General features: G+C 33.2%; 1 protein-coding gene across 3 annotated transcripts in view; it reads left to right on the plus strand.

Moving 5' to 3' along the window:
- LOC143045814 (trinucleotide repeat-containing gene 6C protein-like) overlaps positions 1–25,244 on the plus strand; it is a 40,130-nt gene that overhangs the window by 6,133 nt on the left and 8,753 nt on the right. Inside the window, exons 1-9 of one of the 3 annotated variants that reach the window (XM_076218594.1) lie at positions 7,204–7,464; positions 12,956–13,018; positions 14,768–14,833; positions 15,705–15,789; positions 17,444–17,581; positions 18,270–19,777; positions 20,601–20,699; positions 22,870–23,010; positions 23,116–23,199. In XM_076218594.1, the coding sequence (XP_076074709.1) occupies positions 15,780–15,789; positions 17,444–17,581; positions 18,270–19,777; positions 20,601–20,699; positions 22,870–23,010; positions 23,116–23,199 (1,980 nt within the window). In that variant the 5' untranslated portion in view covers positions 7,204–7,464; positions 12,956–13,018; positions 14,768–14,833; positions 15,705–15,779. Of the gene's footprint in view, positions 1–7,203; positions 7,465–12,955; positions 13,019–14,767; positions 14,834–15,704; positions 15,790–17,443; positions 17,582–18,269; positions 19,778–20,600; positions 20,700–22,869; positions 23,011–23,115; positions 23,200–25,244 lie in introns of those variants that run through there. The other 2 variants (XM_076218595.1, XM_076218596.1) reach the window with 2 other exon arrangements.

Below are 25,244 nucleotides of genomic sequence, written 5' to 3' on the forward strand. Positions count from 1 at the left end.
TACAACTGCAGAGGTCTTACCCTGAACAGTTGGGGCAAAAATGGAGTTAATGGACACAATATTCGCACTTGATACAGGTCTGAATTTTGATTGTAATTCAATATTTGACATATACATGTAATAATAGGTTTCTGACTCAGAATAACTGTAGAATTAGTTATATGATTTGAATTTATATTTTGCTTTGCTTATGTGCAATACACTATACAATTGGGAATGACCACCACCCCAACCTCCTCTCTTAGCAAAAAAAAAATTGTGAAGAAATTTTCTTTTAAGTTTTTATACGACCGCAAAATTTGAAAAATTTTTCGTCGTATATTGCTATCACGTTGGCGTCGTCGTCTGCGTCGTCGTCGTTCGAATACTTTTAGTTTTCGCACTCTAACTTTAGTAAAAGTGAATAGAAATCTATGAAATTTTAACACAAGGTTTATGACCACAAAAGGAAGGTTGGGATTGATTTTGGGAGTTTTGGTCCCAATATTTTAGGAATTAGGGGCCAAAAAGGGCCCAAATAAGCATTTTCTTGGTTTTCGCTCTATAACTTTAGTTGAAGTTAATAGAAATCTATGAAATTTTGACACAATGTTTATGACCACAAAAGAAAGGTTGGGATTGATTTTGGGAGTTTTGGTTCCAACAGTTTAGGAATTAGGGGCCAAAAAAGAGCCCAAATAAGCATTATTCTTGGTTTTTGCACAATAACTTTAGTTTAAGTAAATAGAAATCAACGAAATTTAAACACAATGTTTATGACCACAAAAGGAAGGTTGGTATTGATTTTGGGAGTTTTGGTCCCAACAGTTTAGGAATAAGGGGCACAATAACTTTAGTTTAAGTAAATAGAAATCAATGAAATTTAAACACAATGTTTATGACCACAAAAGGAAGGTTGGTATTGATTTTGGGAGTTTAGGTCCCAACAGTTTAGGAATTAGGGGCCAAAAAGGGACCCAAATAAGCATTTTTTTTGGTTTTCGCACCATAACTTTAGTATAAGTAAATAGAAATCTATGAAATTTAAACACAAGGTTTATGACCATAAAAGGAAGGTTGGTATTGATTTTGGGAGTTTTGGTCCCAACAGTTTAGGAATAAACTTAGTTTGATTTTAACAAAAATTGAATTATTGGGCCTCTGTGATATGCTGAATCTAAACATGTACTTAGATTTTTGATTATGGGCCCAGTTTTCAAGTTGGTCCAAATCAGGATCCAAAATTATTATATTAAGTATTGTGCAATAGCAAGAAATTTTCAATTGCACAGTATTGTGCAATAGCAAGAAATCTTCAATTGCACAGTATTGTGCAATAGCAAATATTTTAAATTGCACAGTATTCCACAATAGCAAGAAATATCTAATTGCACAATATTGTGCAATAGCAAGAAATTCCAATGGGATTTTAATTGGAGTTATCTTTCTTTGTCCAGAATAGTAGTTGAATCAACTTAAATCATTGTTTTATACAATATACCATGTATATTCACTTTTACTACCAACTGATAGATTAAAACAATCTTTACCATTCAGTGATAACAAGCACTTTTTTTACATTTTAATATTTTATGATGTATTTAAATGAGTAGTTATTGTTGCAAACTTCATTAGAAATTTGAATTGAGATCAGTTTTGAAATAAGGGAAAGGGGGATGTGAAATAAAAATTGGAGGGTCAATTTTTTTCATTTCAGATTTCATAAATAAAAAGAAAATTTCTTCAAACATTTTTTTGAGAGGATTAATATTCAACATCATAGTGAATTGCTCAAAGGCAAACATTTTTTTTTAAGTTCATTAGACCACATTCATTCTGTGTCAGAAACCTATGCTGTGTCAACTATTTAATCGCAATCCAAATTTAGAGCTGAATCCAGCTGGAATGTTGTGTCCATACTTGCCCCAACCGTTCAGGGTTCAACCTCTGCGGTCGTATAAAGCTGCGCCCTGCGGAGCATCTGGTTGCCCTTAAAAGAAAAAATTTACCATTTACTTTTCAATTTTGCCTCTAGCTATGTTTGCAAGGTGGAAATCGTCAGCTCCGTATTGGAATGGTTGCCCTTTATACCAATGGCCTGATTTTTGTTATTTTTGCATTTTTATACAAGGTTCTATACCTCAAAAAGAAGGTTGGGATTGAATTTGGTGGTTATGACCCAAACCATTTAGGAACTCTTGTTTTCTTTAGTATTGTTAAATTTTAAGAGTGTTTAATTTAAAATTTAATTTTTTTTTTTATTATGAATTTTATATTTTTTCAACAAAATTTTGCTAGTATCAAGGGTTCTATTTAACCGTTTTTGTCTTTTTAGATATTTTTTAATTATTCATTTTGTACTACAACACAATTTTGCAAATACTTTATTTTAGTTTCTGAATTTTCAAAGAGTAAAATTTTAATGCTTAAATATACTGACTGTATTTTACCTTTTATTAATTAATAATTGCTATAACAACACCTATTGTGTTTTGTTTGTAGGCGTAGGTTGAATATATTTTTATCAAATGTTGGCATAGGTTGAAGACACCTCTGTAATGGGCCTCTGTGTTGCCTCGGGCCATTACAGACTTCCTCGACCATTATTACTGACCTTGGACATATAACAGGGCCATTATAAAAACACCCATTCATTAATACTATAGTATTGCCATGTAATACTCACAGAATGCTTGTTACCAATATTTTTAGTTTTGGTATAGTATGTTGAAAACTTTAAAAGACGAAAGCTTCATAGAAGCAAAAATTATCAAATGGACATTTGTCAGTACACATCTTATATGAGTTATTGCCCTAAAATGACAATTTTTACCCTTTTATGTTTTGGGCAAATACTATGAAACTGTAACCAGAATAAAATGATTAACAATACAAGTTCAACAAAAAAGAGATTTTGGTCATTGATAATATTTATTCAAAATGTTGTAGAGTGTCTAATGATGAAGATGCACATAAACACAGGCTCTTTAGGGCCTCTAGTTTTAACATTGTCAGGTGTTTGGAGTTTTTTATATAAAAATATCATTTTGTTTTAACAGACAAAAACAGTGGCAGCATGGGGCTTTCAGTTGTGATTGGTTTCAAATTCCATCTAATTTGAAACCCCAGTTCTAAAACTTCAATCTTAAAAAATGAAAAAAAATGCTTATCTTTCTTTGATAGGAAAAAACAACTTTTTAAAATTTCTTCAGAATTGGCCTACTGCAGTGACAAATATTTAGTCAACTTCATAAGATTAGAATCTACTATAAAAAGATATTTTGCATGGGAAACATGTTGGCTAACTAGTGTTTGCCCTCAGAGGTGTTGCCATATAGGATCCAATTGCAAAAACGGGAGCTGCCTTTTTTATACGACTGCAAAAATTTAAATTTTTCGTCGTATATTGCTATCACGTTGGCGTCGTCGTCTGCGTCGTCGTCGTCCGAATACTTTTAGTTTTCGCACTCTAATAACTTTAGTAAAAGTGAATAGAAATCTATGAAATTTTAACACAAGGTTTACGACCACAAAAAGAAGGTTGGGATTGATTTTGGGAGTTTTGATCCCAACATTTTAGGAATTAGGGGCCAAAAAAGGGCCCAAATAAGCATTATTCTTGGTTTTTCGCACAATAACTTTAGTTTAAGTAAATAGAAATCAATGAAATTTAAACACAAGGTTTATGACCACAAAAGGAAGGTTGGTATTGATTTTGGGAGTTGAGGTCTGAACAGTTTAGGAATTAGGGGCCAAAAAGGTGCCCAAGTAAGCATTATTCTTGGTTTTCGCACCATAACTTTAGTTTAAGTAAATAGAAATCTATGAAATTTAAACACAAGGTTTATGACCACTAAAGGAAGGTTGGGTTTGATTTTGGGAGTTTTGGTCCCAACAGTTTAGGAATAAGGGTCCCAAAGGGTCCAAAATTGAACTTAGTTTGATTTCATCAAAAATTGAATAATTGGGGTTCTTTGATATGCTGAATCTAAAAATGTACTTAAATTTTTGATTATTGGCCCAGTTTTCAAGTTGGTCCAAATCGGGTCCAAAATTAAACTTTGTTTGATTTCATCAAAAATTGAATAATTGGGGTTCTTTGATATGCCGAATCTAACTGTGTATGTAGATTCTTAATTTTTGGTCCCGTTTTCAAATTGGTCTACAGTAAGGTCCAAAGGGTCCAAAATTAAACTTAGTTTGATTTTAACAAAAATTGAATCCTTGAGGTTCTTTGATATGCTGAATCTAAAAATGTACTTAGATTTCTTATTATTGGCCCAGTTTTCAAGTTGGTCCAAATCGGGTCCAAATTAAACTTTGTTTGATTTCATTAAAAATTGAATAATTGGGGTTCTTTGATATGCCAAATCTTACTGTGTATGTAGATTCTTAATTTTTAGTCCCGTTTTCAAATTGGTCTACATTAAAGTCCAAAGGGTCCAAAATTAAACTAAGTTTGATTTTAACAAAAATTGAATTCTTGAGCTTTTTTGATATGGGTGCTATAAACAGTTTCGTATAAAAAACTAGGGGTTATTCCCCGACTAAAAATAACCATGGAGGGAAACCCCTGTTTATTTACTCAATTGGTGAAAAAGTATCATGTTTTTTGTATTTGATTGTAAAAATTAGTTAATTAGCTTTGAATTAAAACAGGTTGAATGATTGAAATAATTTTAAAAATTATATTAACTTTACATGTTTTGAGGGGAGACAACACTGTAAACATCCTGTGTTTTTGGCAGTGAAAATTGAAAACTTATTTGCAGCCACTGTAGCTCTTTTTGGAGCAGGAAACCGTACCCTGAAACAAGATTTTTTTGAAAGGCCAGGTAAAAACCTACAAATTTCATACAGTTTTGATTATGTAAAATGTGCATGGATCATGTCTTCATGGGTGTGCACATGACCTGGTTTCAAGTTTTTTATGTTCAAATTAGACCTTTTTTCCCCCATGTTCATTGGATGGAATATTTTTAATATATTAAAAGTACACATTATTTTTATTTCATTATAAACTAGAGAACATTCTGATTCCAGTGATATCTAGTTTTATACAAGTATCTTTATTAATCAGTCCACCACTAAGGGTCACTTATGCATGGTCCCTCAAAATGTGACGTCATAGAAAAAAACTGTTGATTGCACCCTATGCTGAATCTAAACATGTACTTAGATTTTTTATTATGGGCCCAGTTTTCAAGTTGGTTCAAATCAGGATCCAAATTTATTATATTAAGTATTGTGCAATAGCAAGAAATTTTCAATTGCACAGTATTGTGCAATAGCAAGAAATTTTCAATTGCACAGTATTGCGCAATAGCAAGAAATCTTCAATTGCACAGCACCCCAAGGGTGACTGGGGTATAGAAATATGGTCACTTGGTCTTCTCCCGACCGGCAGTAAAACGCTTGCTGAAGTGGGGCGTCCGTTTGGCTGTGCGGGATGTATCAAGTTCGCAGTCACGTCCGTCAGAAGGGGACGTTAAATCCGATGCCTCGTGTAAAGAGAGTGCCACGCTCTTTGCACGTTAAGAACCCTTGCAACAACTCTTTGAGGGGTCCGTAGGTGGCCTGTTGCAAGGCAAAATTTCTGTCCCTATCCAATATACCCTAATTTTCCAGTGACAGTCCAAATTTCCCCGACCACCATCCTAGATGGCCTCTATTACAACAACCTACCTATTGTATTTATTGTAAACTTGTTCTCGTCCTGAATATGCATGAAATATTTGCCACTGGACGTTAAGCAACCAACAATCAATCAATCAATCAATTGCACAGTATTGTGCAATAGCAAATATTTTCAATTGCACAGTATTGCACAATAGCAAGAAATATCTAATTGCACAATATTGTGCAATAGCAAGAAATTTTCAATTTATTGGAGTTATCTTTCTTTGTCCAGAATAGTAGTTGAATCTACTTAAATCATTGTTTTATACAATATACAATGTATATTCACTTTTACTACCAACTGATAAATTAAAACAATCTTTACCATTCAGTGATAACAAGCACCTTTTGTTACATTTTGATATTTTATGATGTATTTAAATGAGTAGTTATTGTTGCAAACTCCATTAGAAATTTGAATTGAGATCAGTTTTGGAAAAAGGGAAAGGGGGATGTGAAAAAAAGGGGGGGGGTAAATTTTTCTCATTTCAGATTTCATAAATAAAAAGAAAATTTCTTCAAACATTTTTTTGAGAGGATTAATATTCAACAGCATAGTGAATTGCTCAAAGGGAAAAAAAGTATTTTAAGTTCATTAGACCACATTCATTCTGTGTCAGAAACCTATGCTGTGTCAACTATTTAATCACAATCCAAATTTAGAGCTGAATCCAGCTGGAATGTTGTGTCCATATTTGCCCCAACCGTTCAGGGTTCAACCTCTGCGGTCGTATAAAGCTGCGCCCTGCAGAGCATCTGGTTTTAATTTCTTCCTAGACATCTTAATAGAATTTGACTTTCAACAACCAACATTGTTACATTCCATAAATAACCTTTGTTAAATATTTGCACTTAGTTTTCCAGTATAGGACATATTTTAGGAGCTTTGTATGACCATAATATGACAAAGTTAAGGTTTTAAATTTAAACATGACACTGCAGGATGTCATATGCCATAAATAGCATCTTCGATATTGGGTCATTGATAAATCTGTCTGTAGTCAAACACCGTTTTAGTTCATGTTACATATTGAAATTCATGGAAAAGGATGTAAATATTTTTTAATGTGTGTACATGTCATTATTTAGTATATATATTTAATAAAACTATAATAAAATCAAGGACATATATTTAGTTTATAGTAATAAATATATATCCTTGAAATTATTTTAAGTTTTGTGCAATTTAATTTTTTTTTCCATATTAAATTATATTAATGATCCCATGTATAAACAATATCGACAAGCGTGGTTAATCTGCGTTTCATTTCTAAGTATATTTATATTTCCCTGCTATTGGCCTCCCACGCTTGTTGATATATTTTACCGTTATTGAACCTCTACACAAATCGTGATTAGGAATGGAAATTTTTGATCACTTTGTCACACGTGTATTGTGGTATTTTTTTTATTTTTTTTTAATATAGAATCTGTAATAATTTATATCATTATTCGGACGAAGAAAATGATTTCAGAAATGTTTTGCGTCCGTGCATTTTTTTTTCTCGGGCACTTGTTGTTTATCATGTGATAGACATGCGCATGCGTACTTACGAATAAACTAAATGTAGCTCGCCATGGGGCTGCTACACAGGTTGCCCTTGTCGAGCGAAAACACTAAATATTAGGATATTATAAGACTTTTAAACAAGCAATAATAATGTCTCATAACCGGTGCTATATTTATGTATTGTAAGTTGTGACAATTGATTTGTAATTAACTTTCAATTCTGTGATATTCGTGCAATCTCGACAGGGTATTGAAGAATTCGCCTTCAACAAACATTTCATTCCGTACAAGCTAAGGTATGTTGAAATACGTTTTAATACTTGTGCTCTTGATAGCCATTTTGTGAATTATAAAATGATACGATAATTTAGTTGAAATTATATATACAAATAAGATGATAGTGTAATAAAAAAAAAGATACAAGTCGAATTTTGTAGACATTCCGAGTGGGTTGTGGTCAAGGTTCAAAGACTGTTGCTGGCTTGGATACGAATATGCATGTCAAGCATAATATATTATAGGTAACATATCGAAACTAAACATGTTGAATGTTTTATTCCTTAATCGTGTAATTATAATCACTAGCTAGACTTATGGTTTATTTTGATTGCCTAACGCAGACGTCAGCCATATTGACAATCGTAATGGAATGGCTGCCGGCGACATTATAAATTCAAAATGGTGGCCATGTCCTTGCATAGACCAAAATATTGGCTTTATTCCATATCCTTATGACGATTGATATATGCTCTTTCTAGAAATGAGTTAAGGAAGTAATTTTTACTGTTCAAGAAATATCTTTTAGTATTGATATATGCAACACCACAGAATAACATGTTGCATGGCCTGAATTTGAAATTTAGATCCTGAAAGACTTGCATCTTTTATCTAAATAGAATTTTGGAAATTGATATAGAAAATCTCTATAATTATAAATAAAATGGACGTGCTTTTAGGGTCATGGAACTCCAGTAATCCTTATAGCCTCCCCCTTGGAAATAAGTTATGCATGCTTATTTTGAAAACTGATTTGAAGTAACTTTTTTACAGTGCAGTCCGGTGTTTCAGGCGCATCTAAGACACGCAACAGCTCAGGTTGATTTTGCTTTGTCAACCCGTCCACAGTGGGAGTGGGCACTGGGTGGGCAAACTTTCTAGCTTGTCCACTCTGCCCACCCATAGGAGTTGGCATGCAATTTCTTTGGTTGAATCAAAAGACTTGCAAATACAATCATTTGAAAAAGCAGATAAGCATTTGTAATGGATATATGCAGGGGTGTGGAAATGCTATGCCTGACTCGCCCAACTCGTACATTTGAACAACCGGACAAGTAATTATTTTTGTCTGGGTTGCCCGTGGACTAGTAAAAAAATATAAAAGACAAAGTTCAAGTACAACAAATATATAGAATTAATGTCAAAATGTATAAAGATGTTTAATTTATGTAAAAGAAACCAAAGGTCAGCGAGTAAAAAACAATGTTCATGAGGATAAATATTACATAATACCAGAAATAGATCGATTAACAAAATAATAAAAATAAGTATGCGAACCCAAGTCGCGTTACATTTGCATTGGTTTTGTTCATTGACCCAGGATCGTCGATTAGGTTTTATCCATCATGTACCGGAAGTGTAATTTTATATGATTTTGCATCGAGATTCAGATTGATAAATACTTTATAAAACAGCAGGCAAGCAAGACAAAAGTGTAATGAGTCGAGTAAAAAACCTCGAACGCAAATGGAGAATAAGGAATATTAAAAAAAAATATGGAAGCGAAAATTTCAGACATCGCAAATATCAGATTGCACCTGGCTATCTAGGATGGAAATTTGGAAAAAAAATTGTTTTTGTCTTTATATTTATATATCAAAGGTCAAGTAAACATTATTTGTTGTCAGAGTGGTAAATAGAAGGGACGCTTTAATTGCCCATTAAGACAATTATCAAAAAAATTAATTTCCATTTCTTCACTCACTGTCCTCTGAATTAGTATATCATTATATGTACCTACTGGCTATAATTTTTATTCAAAAACTGCTACAAAAATGACCTTTACATGTCATTTTATTGGTTGGTTTGCTGTAAGGTTTCTGTCCCATAGATATTAACCTACTTTCAGAAATTTTTGCACATGATATAAACAATGGATTTCATTTGTTTGTGATGCAAAACAGTACTAAGAATGATGTATTAGCTAACGATGAAATACCTTAATATTTATTGGAACTATCAGGGCAAGTAACTTTTTTTTCGGACAAGTAATTTTATAACAAATACCATAAATTTGATAGTGTCAAGACACAAGTCTCGGGATACAATTTATGGTTGGTTAAATTGTCTTTACTCACCACATGACCAAAATGTAGACCTCATCACTTCCAACAACTGTTGAGCATACAGATTTTACTGCAAAATATTTTTGGGAAGCGCCTTCTTTCTGGTTATTGACATCATTAATAATAATTGCCGATCTTTCCTGGTGAAAGACATGATTCAAGAAAGAAGTTAATAGTTATATTTAGTCCGCAACCATTTGCAACAAGTCTGATGACCCAGACGTTTAAATTTTGGTTCAGACTAGTAAAAATGTTCCTAATTTATATAGTCTTAAAGGGACACTTTTGATGTTTAGTTTCAAGACGAGTTGATAAAAAAGTTTTTGGGTGCAGACTGATATATTCTTATCCAAACTGTTGTTCACAGCAACAGTGGGTTTAAGGGCTATACTATGTTATTGAAATAATTTCTAAAGTTGACAAGTGTCATTAAGCAACAATTTTAGTTTGTTTAGACTGTCTAGATTCTGTGGGGCCTCTTTGAACACAGCAATGTGTGTATGGGAGTAGATTACTATGCCTTGAAAATTGTGAACCGAAGACAATCAGAGGTTAATTGAGATTTTTTTGCACCCTCATTAATAAATAAAAAAAGTTGTCATGATGCTAGACAGAATGTTATATGCATCTTGTTTTAAAAAGAGTGGGAATAAGAAATCTTGAAGTTCTGGTCAAATAAATTTCAGATATAGACGGGGTTCGACATTAACTTTTATACAAACTTTTACATGCAATTTTTGTGGTAATAACATTGGATTGTTTACGTAAAAAGTGATAATTTTCACCCCATGCATTGTAAAATTATGGCTCAAATAATCGCCTGGTTCCCTTTTAAATTGTCTATGTTTTACTTTCGTTGAGGTACAAATCGATTTTGTCCCTATAAGTTTCAATCATAAATCGTTTTTGAACTCTCGCTTCAAAACTGTTCAAACATAATTACGAAATTCAATGAAATGTTGACCATTTTAAAAATTTTGATTTTGTTCCCAAGGGAAATAACTCGAAATGGTCTTGATTAACGATGACTTGCAAAACCTATATTTTTGTAAGTGGAAAGATTGAAGAATTTTTTAGTTTCTGTTCTCTTAACTTTAGTTTGTCTTTACTAAATTTAATGAAATGTGTATATAATGCTTATTACCTCTAAACTCAGATTAAGCTCAATTTTTGGCAGCTTCTTGAGTTATGTCCCTTTATAACATATATGCTAGTGGGGGCATCATCTTTGTCCCTTTGGACACATTCCCCATTTATTTTTTTAGACATTACTATTAATTAATATTTATTATTCATGACTGTATGACATTATATATTTTAATATTTTATGATGTATTTAAATAATTAGTTATTGTTGCAAACTCCATACAATTTGAATTGAGATCATTTTTGGAATAAGGGAAAGAGGGAGTTGAAAAAAATTTGGGTGGAGGGGGCCAATTTTTCTCATTTCAGATTTCAGAAATTAATAAGAAAATTTCTTCGAATATTTTTTTTGAGAGGATTAATATTCAATAGCAAAGTGAATTGCTCAGAAGCGAAAAAAATAATTTTAAGTTCATTACACCACATTCATTCTGTGTCAGAAACCTATGCTGTGTCAACTATGTAATCACAATCCAAATTCAGAGCTGTATCCAGCTTAAATGTTGTGACCATACTAACCCCAACCGTTCAGGGGACGATCACCTGATTAATTTGATTTTTATGCCCCACCTACGATAGTAGAGGGGCATTATGTTTTCTGGTCTGTGGCTCTGTTCGTCCAATCGTCCAGGTTAAAGTTTTTGGTCAAAGTAGTTTTTGATGAAGCTGAAGTCCAATCAACTTGAAACTTAGTACACTTGTTGCTTATGATATGATCTTTCTAATTTTAATGCCAAATTAGATAATTACCCAATTTCACGGTCCATTGAACATGGAAAAGGATAGTGCGAGTGGGGCATCCATGTACTTTGGGCACATTCTTGTTATTTCATCACTTATTTTTGTTTGTCACTGAAACAGTTCTTGAGAAATGACCCTTTACAACCTTGACGTTGTATGCAAGCAGGGTTATTATCTGTGACACATGGGATGCTCATTCCCCTTTTCTTTCTTTTTTTTTGTTAACTAAACATTTTAAGTCAGTTGGCAATACACCTGTAGAACTGAAAGAATAGGAACTAAAAAATTACATTCACATGCATGTTCTGTTTAATTTATAATAAAAAACTTCAACTGAAGATTATTCTTGTTTTTAAAATCTTTGATCTTTGATAAATATCTTTATGGTATACATTGATTGTATGATGGAATTTTTGAAAAAAAAAATTATATATTATGTTATCATATGCATGTGTTATCTCATTTGATTATGATTGCAAACCAACAAAAAGCCAAATGTTGAAGTTAAATTTTCAGAATTTCCAGAAGTTTTGCAAAACACACTTTAAATTCACCATGGACCCAACCAAGCATTTAATTATGGTAAACACTAGAAGCATTCACTTTGAAACAAGTGATTATGTTTATGAAAGTTGTACTCATTTAAATACAAGTAACATAAAGTTACATTTGAAGTCATTTGACCACTAATTTATTACACCCTTCAATTAACACATAATATTGATTAGATTATTGCCTATAGCTAGCTGTTAAATATTTCAACACTAATTTATTAATTTTCTGTCAAAATCGGAACTTCAAGGTTAAAAAAAGTAAGAGTTCACTGAAAAATGATTAAGTTGGACAACATAAAACTCTTAAAATTCAGATTTTTTTCTGCAAGAGATCTGCAGATCATTCAATGGAAAAGTCCATGAATGTATTCTGGTTGGTTGTAAGCATGTGCTTCACATTAAGCCATTAATATGCACCATCTAATTAACTACTTCTAAGTTTTTAATTTAAACTACAGATAACTTGAGTTTGATTTAATTGATAAAAGAAGTGGCAAAAGAGAAGTAAATTAAATTTTTTGAATCCCTTACATTTTCTATATGCTTACAAAAATGATAAGTGATTTAAGCTGAAAATGCTGGATTTCACATTAAAATTTTGCTGCCACAGGACTGACGCTAATTTTCTTTCTTGAAAATATTGTATAGATTCTATTAGTCTTGTGGAATTTCTTTCAGTCTGTCTTGAAATCAATATCAGTCACTATTGCAAAGGCTTTACCAATCCCTAATCTGAATAACATTATATAACGGGAAAAGATCTACTTTGGATATATAGTGAAGTGTTCAATGTGGCTTTTCAGTACATGTTCATGCATCACACAATCCCTTGTAATACTTAAATATTTTAACATGTTTTCATGTCAGAAAGAAGTTGAAATTAAGCCGCTTTACTGAAAGCACTATCAATTTAGATCAATTTGTTTTCTTGCTACCTGTGTAGTTGTGCAGTGTTCTGTTTTGCATTTTATTTATATATAATGGGATGCTCTTTTATTTTGCAGGAGTTCCACATCATTAATACTGACCAAAAACAAACTCACTGCCTGATCTGCTTTTAATCCAAAGTAAGTACAATGCATGCAGTGTACTGAGGAATTTGTATTCTTAAAAATTTATGGATTTGTCATATTTCATTAGTTTTGTTTTTCCTTATTTTAATTAGTTTCACTGAAACACTTAGCTTGCATATGTCTGTCCATTTACAGTCTGCAAATATTCTACTGAAACTAAAAAATCTGGAATTTGGTCTTGGGTTTCTTATGAGAATGCTGTACTGATGATGCTTTTTCACAATCTCTTCAACTTCCTGTTTCCAATAAATAAGATGTTGTATTGAACTTTTTTCTGTAAAATTTATTCATATTTTTAAGTTCAGGAAAATTTAAAGTGATTTTATTTGCGAAAAGATACATATCAGATCAGGAGAAATGTGACTGAAAATAAGAAGATTTGGTAAAATTGGCAATTAGACCACTCTCAAGCAGACAACATATAACAAAGGAGTGAACAGCTATAGGTAACTGTACAGCCTTCAACAATGAGCAAAACCCATGCTGTGTAGTCAGCTATATTATAAATGACCCCAAACAACAATGTTGAACAGTTCAAATGAGAAAACTAACAACCTAATTTATGTTAAAAAAAACCTGAAACAAAATAAATATATACAGGCTACAGCAACAAAAAATTACAACTGATTTCAGGTCCTGACTTGGGACAGGCACATACAGAATGTGGCAGGGTTAAACATGTTTGGTCAGAGCCCAACCCTCCCTTAACCTGGGACAGTGGTGCCACAAAAAACAAATATGACATACAGAAATAAAACAAAAACTTCTGAATTTGCCGACTTGGAACAGGCACATACAGAATATGGCTGGCACAAAACCCTCCCCTTAACTTTGAACAGTAGTGCAACTAACAGTACAACATACAGACAAACTTTAAAAAATTGTAGAATGTGTACCACAAAAAACAATAACGTTTTAAAAATTTCAAGAAGGTTTTTAACCGGATTTTTGTGTCAAAAATGTCGGTTATTGATTTGGGGATGTACGGCGGGCGGGCGGCAACCAAATGTTGTCCGTGCATTTACTCATGAAGCGTTCAACCAAACCTTTTAAAATTTTAATATGTTGTTACTGACAGAAAAATGGAGGTCAAGTTCAATAATGACGATTTTGACTTTTACCATTTAAGAGTTACGGTTCTTGAAAGTTTATAAAATGTTGTGTCCGTGCATTTTCTCATGAACCGTTCAACCAAACCTTTTAAAATTTTAAGATGTTGTTACTGACAACATAACGGAGGTCAAATTCAATAATGACGATTTTTACTTTTACCGTTCAGGAGTTACGGTTCTTGAAAGTTTAAAAAATGTCATGTCCCTGCATTTACTCATGAACCAGTCAACCAAACCTTTTAAAATTTTAATATGTTGTTACTGACAACAAAATGGAGGTCAAGTTCAATAATGAGGATTTTGACTTTTACCGTTCAGGAGTTACGGTTCTTGAAAGTTTAAAAAATGTTGTGTCCGTGCATTTGCTCATGAAGTCAAGTTTGATATTGATAATCATAAATTTTACCTATTAGGAGTTTTGGTCCTTGTAATATTGATAAATGCCAGAACACAAATAAATGTTAAAGAATCCGGTTTACTGTCATTTTGACAGCTCTTGGTTTTTTTTAATGAGTAAAATGACCAGCACTGGCAGAATCACTGTTGATAATGTCAAATTCCAAATATTGCCTAAATTGTACATTGCTTATACAATGCAGTTTATAAGAAAAGACGTATTTTTTACTTTCAGACTGTTGTTGTTATGTTGGTTGTGCTGCCATGTATTTATTTGTTAAATGTTGATGTTCTTTTATTGGTAAGTGTTAAAGGAAAACGTACAAATTGAATTGAAAATATTGTAATAAATTGACTTGCAATTTGAAATTTTTTTGCATGTTATATTCATTTAAAGAGAATCTCTGAAATAATCTGTCCATTGAATATTAAAAGTACCATATAGGTGTCCAATTGTAGTGTTTACTTTCTGCCTGGCATCCAAACAGGGAGAAGTGAGTGGTCATAATAATGCTTATGTTATAAATCTGACAGCATTAGAAGATATTCTGATTTTCGGGAGGAATAGTGGGAATGTGAGGTTTTTTGCAGATTGATATTCACAATTTACACAATTTGCTAGACACCTAAATGAAAGGAGAACGTATTGTCAGTTTAATACACAATAATTTTCATTTCCACCCAGTATTTGGCTAGAATATTTATTTTCGGTTCTTATCAGGCCAGTGTCAGAACCTCCAATAGGAAATTGAATATTGGTCCGCTTACAGTTTTTTTTTATGAAAAAGTATTGAACCTATCCTTGGTTGAATTGATCAGAATTAAACTTTGCTTAATCTCAAAGCTTATTTTGAACAAAAATCTAGTTGATAGACAATTCACAAGAAAGTAAATTTTTTCTTCAGATACAACTTGAATTTGATAGTTTTGGATATAAAAACTTGTTAAGTATAGCAACAAAAGTTTAAATAAGACCACATGGATGAAATTTGCCTATAGTTTTATTCATTTTTTAAGTTCATATGGATGAAATTTGCTTTAAATGTTTACCCATTGCTAAACTAAAATGAGAGGTTTACAAAAAATTACTGATTTATTCTAATAATGTATAAACTTGGAATTTTTATTTTTCAAAAAGCCTTAAGATTGCTGATAATATTTATTTATTTTAGGTTAATCCAGAACAAAAAGTGCTGTTTTAAGTGAAGTTTGAATTGTTTTAAGATTTATTTGTGCCAAAGGACAAAATGCAGCAAGGTAAGATTTAGCTTGTAAAGTGTGGACTTTAAAAGTCTGGACCAGCCATGCCAATCTTTGTTGGTTACAAAAAAATCTAACATTGAAAGCAATTAAATAATTTAAAAGACAGGTTTTCCTGCTTTAGTCTAGAAAGATTGCATATTTATGTAAATCAATCAATGATTCTGTTTGGGAATGAAAAGCAATTCACTTGTGCAGCTTTATTTTCAGTAATAAAATTTAAATGATTAGACAGCACAATTTATCATATGAAAAAAAATGTATGTCACTGTTTATAGGGCCAAAAATAAAATATTGTTTGTTTCCCCTCACCCGAAAATTTTTATTGGACATTTTTGTCCACTATTTTTTTTTTTTTTTTTTTTTTTTTTTTGCTATGTTGGTTATGGGTGTTATCTTTCCGATGCTGTAGTCAACGAGCGTTGGTTTTTGGTGATACCTTTCCGATGCTGTAGTCAACAAGCGTTTTAAATCAAGGCATTTTTGCAAGGAAGCGCCTACATGATTCAGAATCAAGGAAACAAACAAAATGCTGTGACTCACGATTTGTTTGTGTGCAAGGGTGATCTTTTTTGAAAATAAAAAAAAACTGAAGCATATTTCAACCCGCTGAGTGCATCTTGATTTGCTTCGTGTCTAACCTCTGTTCTTGTTTGAAGGATAAAATCTTAAAGACTTTGAGTAAAAATGGTCTGAATCGGGCTTTAAAATCTATCTGCTTTGTCTTTGAACAGGTTGGGCAGAAGTCAGGAAATGTGGGATACATGTATTCCCTGCTTTCAGGGAACATTCCTGTTTTCTGGTGTAAAAAAAACCAGTTTAAATAGGATTTCCTTTTTTAATTTATGGCATGAAAATTACAAAAGGGCACGTTTTAATGTTATAACTGCATCAGTAGAATTCGTAAATACTTATTAAAAGCATTTTAGGAAATACAAAACATGAATATAAAGTGAAGCCTTGTTTCTTCTAGAACTCGAAAAAACATACAAATCTTTGTTTAGGAATCAATTGACCAAGCTGCATGATCCAGGTGTAACTGAACATTACTAAATTATGTTCACTTCTATTGAAAATTTTAAGTTTAATTCCCAAGTGATTGACATACATGTATCTTTTTGTCATCTCATAATTGATGATCAAGGTATGAATTGGTGATCAAAGGAATTGTTTTGTTGTGAGTTATGCATCAAATTAGACAAAATAAGCTTGATTTTTAAACTAAAAAAACACTTGCTATCATTAAGCATTGTTATCACAAGTAGAATGTGCGCTTTTGTAGATTTCATTACATTAAATGAATAGGAAAATAAGGAGGTCCCTGTATACTGTTTTTTTTTAACACCAGAAAACTGGGGTCTACTGTACACTGAATTAGAATACAGGGAATATCCCACTTTTCTTGACTTGAGCCTTATACCTGTTGAATTTTATACAAATTCAATATAGAAAACCATATCAAGGAATGAAATAAAATAATTTGCCTACCAACCTACCCATACCCTAACAACCTCAGTCGGGTGAGGGGAACAAAGATATTTTTAATGTTGGCCTAGTCAATATGTTAGATGATAACCCAACAATAAAAACAACTAAATTGTCATGTTAAAATTTTCATAAGGTGATTAAAATAATTTACTTCATATTTCAGCTGCAAAACCAGTCAATATGAATAATCAAGTGAACAGCGGAGGATGGGGGAATAGTGGCCCCATGTCTGGAGCTGGTGTTGATGAAGATGATGGGGGATGGGGTGTAGGACCACCTGGTGTGGGAAGTGGATGGATGGGTAACTGACATACATTTTCTTAGTTATAATTTCAAATTGAACTGCACAAAGACACTGATGGTTTTGTTATATGATAAGATTAGAGTATTTGGCTAAAAAGAAAAAAATGTGTGCATAACAGTGGGTAGGCACATGAAAATTACAACTCTGGATTGGTGTTTATATTTGATTTGGATGGTGTAATGAAAGGGAAATTTGAAAACCGATTCTGTAGTGTAGTTTTCACCATTTTCAAGGTGCTTTTACTGTCCTCAATATAAGTTTCAATTGTACAGCTCTCAATCAGTTGACTGTTCTTGCACCATGGTGAGCAAAATTTAAAGTATACACTTTATTCAGTAAAAAAAAAAATTATTGTATTTTTCTAAATAAATGCTTGTGATTTTCAGTGATTAGCTCTGCAATAACTATGCATATTCAATATGTGCTGTACATCAGATCTTATCCCTTGATTACCAACAATCTGTGGTATTCATGTACCACTCCTTATAACAGCTGTTTTCAATAGACCTGAATCTATCTGATGTGAATTACAAGTCAATCTTTAACTGATACAATGTAAACTTAATTTATTGCTGAATTGAACAAATCGCAATATTTTTTTCTACAATAATATAAATTGTCTATAAAAGGAGAATACAAATTGATGTAAAAGTTTTTTCATAAAATGTTTTGTATTAATTTTAAGGTGCTCTAGCTGCTGCCAATGCTGAATTGGCAGCTCAATGGCAAGGACCAGCAGGAGATTGGAAACCAAGTGTTATTGTAGATCGGAATGACAAAGAGTCCTGGCCTTCCATTGGAGGTGACAATTCCGAAACAACTTCAGACAATGGTGAAGATAGTGCCTCTGCCAAATCGGGATCTGTGATATCTTCGTCCAGTCAGGACCACACTGCCCTTTGGGGCAACTCTCTCAATGGACTTGAATCAAACACTTGGGATACAAATCCAAACAGCTCCACTTGGGGCTCCTCATATCCTCAAAGTCTTTCAAATAATATGCAAGGAATAACTAGTATAGCTGGTTCTAGTGATCCTTCTAGAAGTTGGGGAAATGTCCCTGGAACCCTCCCCCAGGGACTTGGACAAAATCTGGGAGGGATTAGGCCACAAAATTCAGTGCAAATACAGCAGTCAGCAGCAGAAAGTATGCAATCGTCTCATTCCGTCTCTAATCAGGCTTCTTATGGTGCAAATACTTCAGCGTTCAAGCCTGTAGGTGATTCATGGGGTGCAGTCGGAACTATACCCAGTGATATAGCAGGCAAGGGCAATGGCAATAGTGCTCAACAAAAACCAGAAATGATGCCCGAAGTTGGATGGCCAGTTAATCCTCCACCCACTCCAATTTCGGCAAGTAGTGTTTCAAGTTGGGGTGATAGCACTGTTCCAACATCCATGGCATCTACAAAACAACAGTGGCCACCAGATTCAACACAAGGTCTCCAACCTCAACCTACGTCATGGGCTCAGGCTGCCGGTAAAGGCCTTTCTACTAGTCCCTCCAATCCAGTGTCAAATCAAAATGCACAATCTCAAAGCATATCACAGTCAGATGTTCCTAGTGAATTTCGTGTAGCCATCGATAGTCATGATGGTTGGGGTATGAAACCAGTTCGTCAAGATACAGCATGGGAAATGGAAACCACACCAAAAGCAAAAAGAAAGTTCCCAGCAACAGTACCAGTAGTAAATCCAGAAAAACCTGCTGCAGCAGCTAACCCAAATAATAATAACAGCAATATGTGGAATAATAATAATGGAACTGGTATCTGGGAATCTACAAAAGAACCTCAGCAAACCAGTTCATGGACAAGTGCCCCAGCAGGAAATTCTGCTCAGTGGGAAGATCCTCAGGCAAAGGATCCAAACACATGGACAAATCCTAATGATACAGCCTCAAGTCAGTGGGGCGGGAAAACAGAAACTGGTTCTTGGCCCAGTGAACGTTCAGGTCAGTATGGAGAAGCTGGCAAACAGGAACATAATGATGGTACTGCTCTTTGGGGAAATCCAGGAGGTAAACCAGCAAACTGGAACCAACCAGGTCCACCTAGCAATCCACCAAACTGGAACCAAGGACCACCACCGCCACCACCACCAACACAGCCACCTGGATGGGGACAACCACCTCCTCCACCTGCAAAAGTGGATGATGGAACATGTCTTTGGGCTGCTGGTTCTCCAAAACAGGTGTGTTTTACCATTAGTTTTCTTTCTTTATGGTGGATGTAACTGTATAACATATTCTAAATCAATCAATATTTGGGTATCTTTGAGAAATTAAACAAGTACCTGTACACCAAATCCCCAAAAAAAGGTACATATCAAAACCCTTAAAAACATGTGATTTAAAAAAAATCTATGTTGAATATGCAGATAATGATAGATTGATTTAACTGTCTACTGTTAAGAATAATACACCAACACATGTTGATTCAAACTTTGCAATACAATGATGGTGATGTGGAAGTCTGTAGGCTGACCTAGCTGCTTATCTTCTTTCGAACTGATATCATCCACAATAAACATTATTTATTTATACTTAAAGGCTGGAATGCCACAAGTGCAAGAGTTGTGTAATATTAAACATATTTGTTGATTTCTGTTATTCAGGTAGAAGGTGAGTAATCAGTATTGCATTTATAAAAGAAAATACTAAAAGATGGCTCAGTTTAGTCGAGTTGACATGACACATGGTATCCAAATAAAAAAAAAAATGTATCAATTACGGAATCAGGAGCAATGCATTTGTTCACACAACACATGGAAAAAGCATTACTTGATGCTTTTGATTCTATGACTTACAGAAGTTCATATTAAAAAGTTCTTTTAACTGACATTACGTGTGTATTGGGAAAGACTAAGCATAGCATGTTACACTAAAATTTGTGAAATTTGTGTCGATTAATTTACTTTTAAAATATGAAACTTTATGTAGAATGGAAAAAGTCCTATCAGCTGGTAGAACCCAGACAATATTTATAGATTTCTGTAAATTTAAAATTTTTTGCAGGCTCAGGCAGCTGGTTGGGGAGAAACAAATAATCAGTGGAATTCAGCAGCTGGCCAAAAACCAAAGACGCCTTCATGGTCTGAGGACCCCAGTGTTAAGGTAAGGCTGGGAAACCCTGTTGTTGGTGTGGGTACAGTCTCCTCCTCCCACTTGGGTCAAGATGGGGACAGGTATTGGAATCGCCCACCTGAACAGGGTCCCAACCCAAAAGGTACCTTCAACTGGGGTGAGGCAGACATGGTTTGGAATACGTCTGATTACAATAAGGTAAGATCACAGCAAGTATTTGCATGAGTCACAAGCCTTTCGAGATCCTCATAGTCAAATTCCCCATTTTAATCCATTATGAGGATCTCAGACCAATGTTGATTCCCCTGGGGAGGAGGATGCATGATTATTAATCTACATGTTTGTTGTTGTTTTTTACATAATTGTTGACAAACAAGCTGCAGTCTCCACATTGTTTTTTCTTTTTCTTCATAACTTAAAAAATGGGTTGTGCACTGTGAGATAGATAACATATTTTTATGCCCCACCTACGATAGTAGAGGGGCATTATGTTTTCTGGTCTGTGCGTCCGTTCGTCCGTTCGTTCGTCCGTCTGTCCCGCTTCAGGTTAAAGTTTTCGGTCGAGGTAGTTTTTGATGAAGTAGAAGTCCAATCGACTTCAAACTTGGTACACATGTTCCCTATGATATGATCTTTCTAATTTTAATGCCAAATTAGAGATTTTACCCCAATTTCACGGTCCACTGAACATAGAAAATGAAAGTGCATGTTTCAGGTTAAAGTTTTTGGTCAAGGTAGTTTTTGATGAAGTTGAAGTCCAATCAACTTGAAACTTAGTACACATGTTCCTTATGATATTATCTTTCTAATTTTAAAGCCAAATTAAACTTTTGACCCCAATTTCACGGTCCACTGAACATAGAAAATGAAAGTGCATGTTTCAGGTTAAAGTTTTTGGTCAAGGTAGTTTTTGATGAAGTTGAAGTCCAATCAACTTGAAACTTAGTACAAATGTTCCCTATGATATTATCTTTCTAATTTTAATGCCTAATTATATTTTTTATCCAATTTCACGGTCCATTGAACATGGAAAATGATAGTGGGAGTGGGGCATCCGTGTACTTTGGACACATTCTTGTTGATTTTAGTTCGGGATAATGCTGAGATAGTGGTGCATATTTATTTTCTTTATAGATTGCAGTGTAATTATTTAATAAAGTTACAGGGTACTTTTTTTACTAACACCTCATTTCTATTTTAGTTTTTCACAGAATAATGTTCAGTTCATAACAAAACTCAGCACAAAATAAATATTATTCAGGCACTTTTGTTCCATTATGGTATTTTGGTGTCTGATAGTGAAATAATTTTTTGTTAAGACAGTAATTTTTATAAGTGAAGTGGTCTGCAGTTAAGAAATATAAAATACATCAAATTGGCATTACAAATTCAAATTTTAATAAAATATATTTTTATTGTAGTCAAATTGGGTAATATTTTAAAATTTTACTTCTCAAAGATAGGAAAGCGGAGAAAAATGATTTTTGGTAAAATCCTCTTTTTTTTTCTGTTAGCCAAAGGGGGAATCACTATTTGTCTCTTAAAAGTACCATACAGAAATAATCAGCACTTATAATTGCAAGTAAATGTATGTCTATTGTATGGCTCCCTGGTCAAATTAAGTTAGAACAGTTTAGTCTTAGAGATAAAAAACATGATTCCTTGGTACTTCTTTTAAAGTTTTATAACTATGATACAGAAAACATTAATCCTTGAAACTCAAAGGTATAAAGTGATTTCAAGTAATGAAATATTTTTAATGCTTTCATTGCAATTGGGGTTTTCTTTTTTGTTATGGAAAACATCATATATTTGTCAAGCTTTTGAACTGTTTTAAACCTTGTTTGTCACAAATGCTGACATTATCACATATTGCTCAATCTCTCCAGACTAAGGTGCCTGCAACTTAATGACAATTTGAACTTTGGCTTAATCTTTACTTTTGTATGTTATTTCTTAAACAATAACTTCAGGTTAAGTTGGTCTAATAATTGCATTCTCCAAATTTTGTGGGTATTGGGAATATAAAGTGGAATTAGATGGTGGATTCCAAGTTTGGAATTTTACAATTAATATGGTAGACAGCATAAGCACGGATAAAGGATAATTTTTTCACAAGGGGGGATTTTCAGCTTGGGAAGGGCCTGAGAGGTTGATGCTGATTCTGGCAGGGTCCTGATGGATTGGTGTCTTGTTGCAGGATGACATGTTCTGGAATGAGGACAAGAGTACCAACTGGGAAGATACAGACATGGGAACGTGGATGGATGATACCCAAGAAAATAATTCTACTTGGAGCAGTGCCTCTGGTTGGATTAGGGGAAAGAAAACTTTGATCAAGGTAAACAAAGGTTAAGGAAGAGATACTGTAGCTTGTTTGTCAAAAGATTGTTTGTTGTGATGTGATGTGATGTGATAAGGAATGACATGTGTTGTTTATTTACAGGGTGGTGCTAGCCGATTTCCTGGTGGAAATCAGCCTCAGATGAGGAGTCGTATGATTCAGCAGCTAATGGAGCTTGGTTTTCAGGTAATACACTTATGGACAACATCTAACTTTCTAAATAAGATCATTAGTTGATTTTAAAGTTTGTAATTTATTACTTGGATACTCACAATGGAGTCTACTTCAACAATTAATTAAAGTAATGGTATTTTCCAACTAAGTTTAAGGGGAAAGTCTAATAGTAAGTCATTGAGAATTGTAGCAACTTTAATTGTCATTTACATTGAGATTATGTGGCCCTGTCACTGCATTATGGTTCAAAGTTTGTAATTACGTCAGTTTAAGGGTAACCGCTTATGACAAGTCAATGATATTTGGTATGCAGTTGAATTACTCATTCCCAGGGTTATAAATCAGCCGTTCACCTTCAGTCATGGTTAATTGACTTTGAATGTTATGCTTATTTAATATACTGAAATATTGCCGTTTAATTTCAACATTCCCATTTTACTATCAAAATTACTTGCAGTCAAGGCAGATTTCTGTGTGTCGATAGTTCGATTTAAGTAACTCGGTAACATTGATAAGCTTAATTGTGGGATCCTATGTCTAGTGTCTAAGGTTGTAAATAAATAAGTGTTTTATATTAATGATATCTCACTTTATTTCATATGTAAGTGCATCTATTTAATTTGATTAAACAATCATACTTTTGTTCAATCAAAATCAAAATAAAAAGAAGCACTCACTTATCAAGTAATGTGAGATATCAAAAGTATAAAATTTCAAATATTAAATATCTCATAATATTTAAGTGAAGTCCAGTTTCTCATTGAATAATTTTATATACTGTGACGAAACATTCTAAAATAAACACTATGTAACATAGTATGCAAATTTGACATTTTTCCAAAAAATATCTGGAAAGAAAACAGCACACTTAAAACATTTAAAGTTGATTGATTTTTGCCTTAAGATCAACTGGCCTATGGCCAAACATTATACAAATACATTAATAATATTAAATTAATAAGCAGTCCAATGTTAACATATAAATTATTTTGTTTTGAAAGTTTTATAACTGAGTATTTATGACTTATGATTTTAATTTGTAAACACTACAATTATAGTTCATACTGTATGTGTATTTATGCAAGTGGAGATTTAAATGTATCAGATCTAATAGGTTTAATTGTATCTGTGTTTCAGTCTTATGTAAATAAAAAGTTGGCACACTCTTAATGTTGTTTCCCATTGATTTTATCTTTTGGATTGAATAACCTTCCCCCAAAAAAACAAACATTTTTATATAACGTCTATTAACATGTCCAGTGAAATTTAAAACAAATATTTATTTGCAAAAGGCTAATATGCACATGTACTCCATTCACAATAAACCTCATCAACATGATGTCAACATCTAAATGTCTATTCCTGTCTGGATTAAATTAATAAATCATTTTCATCAATATATATGCATAAGTCTGAAAAAGTTTTGACCATCTGAAAAGAGATCAGGGGGGGGGGGGGGGGGGGGGGCTGGGGGCTGGGTGGCCAAGTGGTTTAAGTAGTTGCTGTAATCACTAGCCAGTCAACACTGAGGTTGTTAGTTATGAAACCATGCTTGTGGGAGTGCACTTGAACCCAATCTTAATTGACTAGGATTGTCAGTTTTTCCTATCAAAAGTCAGCGGTTTTTACTGGGCACTATGGCTTCCTCCACCTAAAAAAATTGGACGCCAGAAAATAGTCCAAAAGTGGTGCTTAAAAGTGGGGTTGAAACACAAATTATCCATCAAAACCTGTTTCACCACTCATTTTTATAATATTACTTACCTAGGGGCACTTAAATGTATACATAACCACTTTGTATGCAATTAAATTTGGCATAAAAATTTGCTGTTTGTTTTATAGATTCACAAAATCTTGCCATTTAATATGAATAATGCTTTTCTTGGATAACTGATATGTTTAAAAAGAACCACCCTGAAATCAATACCGTATTGATAGACCAATGAAAGTAATTATGACCTATTCATTCTGTTGTACAAATAAGGATATTCAAACTTTTGTATATTTATTTGACATCTTCTTTAAACATGATCATACAGCTAGTTAGTTCACTGTCA

Source organism: Mytilus galloprovincialis, chromosome 9, assembly GCF_965363235.1.
Source record: "Mytilus galloprovincialis chromosome 9, xbMytGall1.hap1.1, whole genome shotgun sequence".
Classification (NCBI taxonomy): Eukaryota; Metazoa; Mollusca; class Bivalvia; order Mytilida; family Mytilidae; genus Mytilus; species Mytilus galloprovincialis.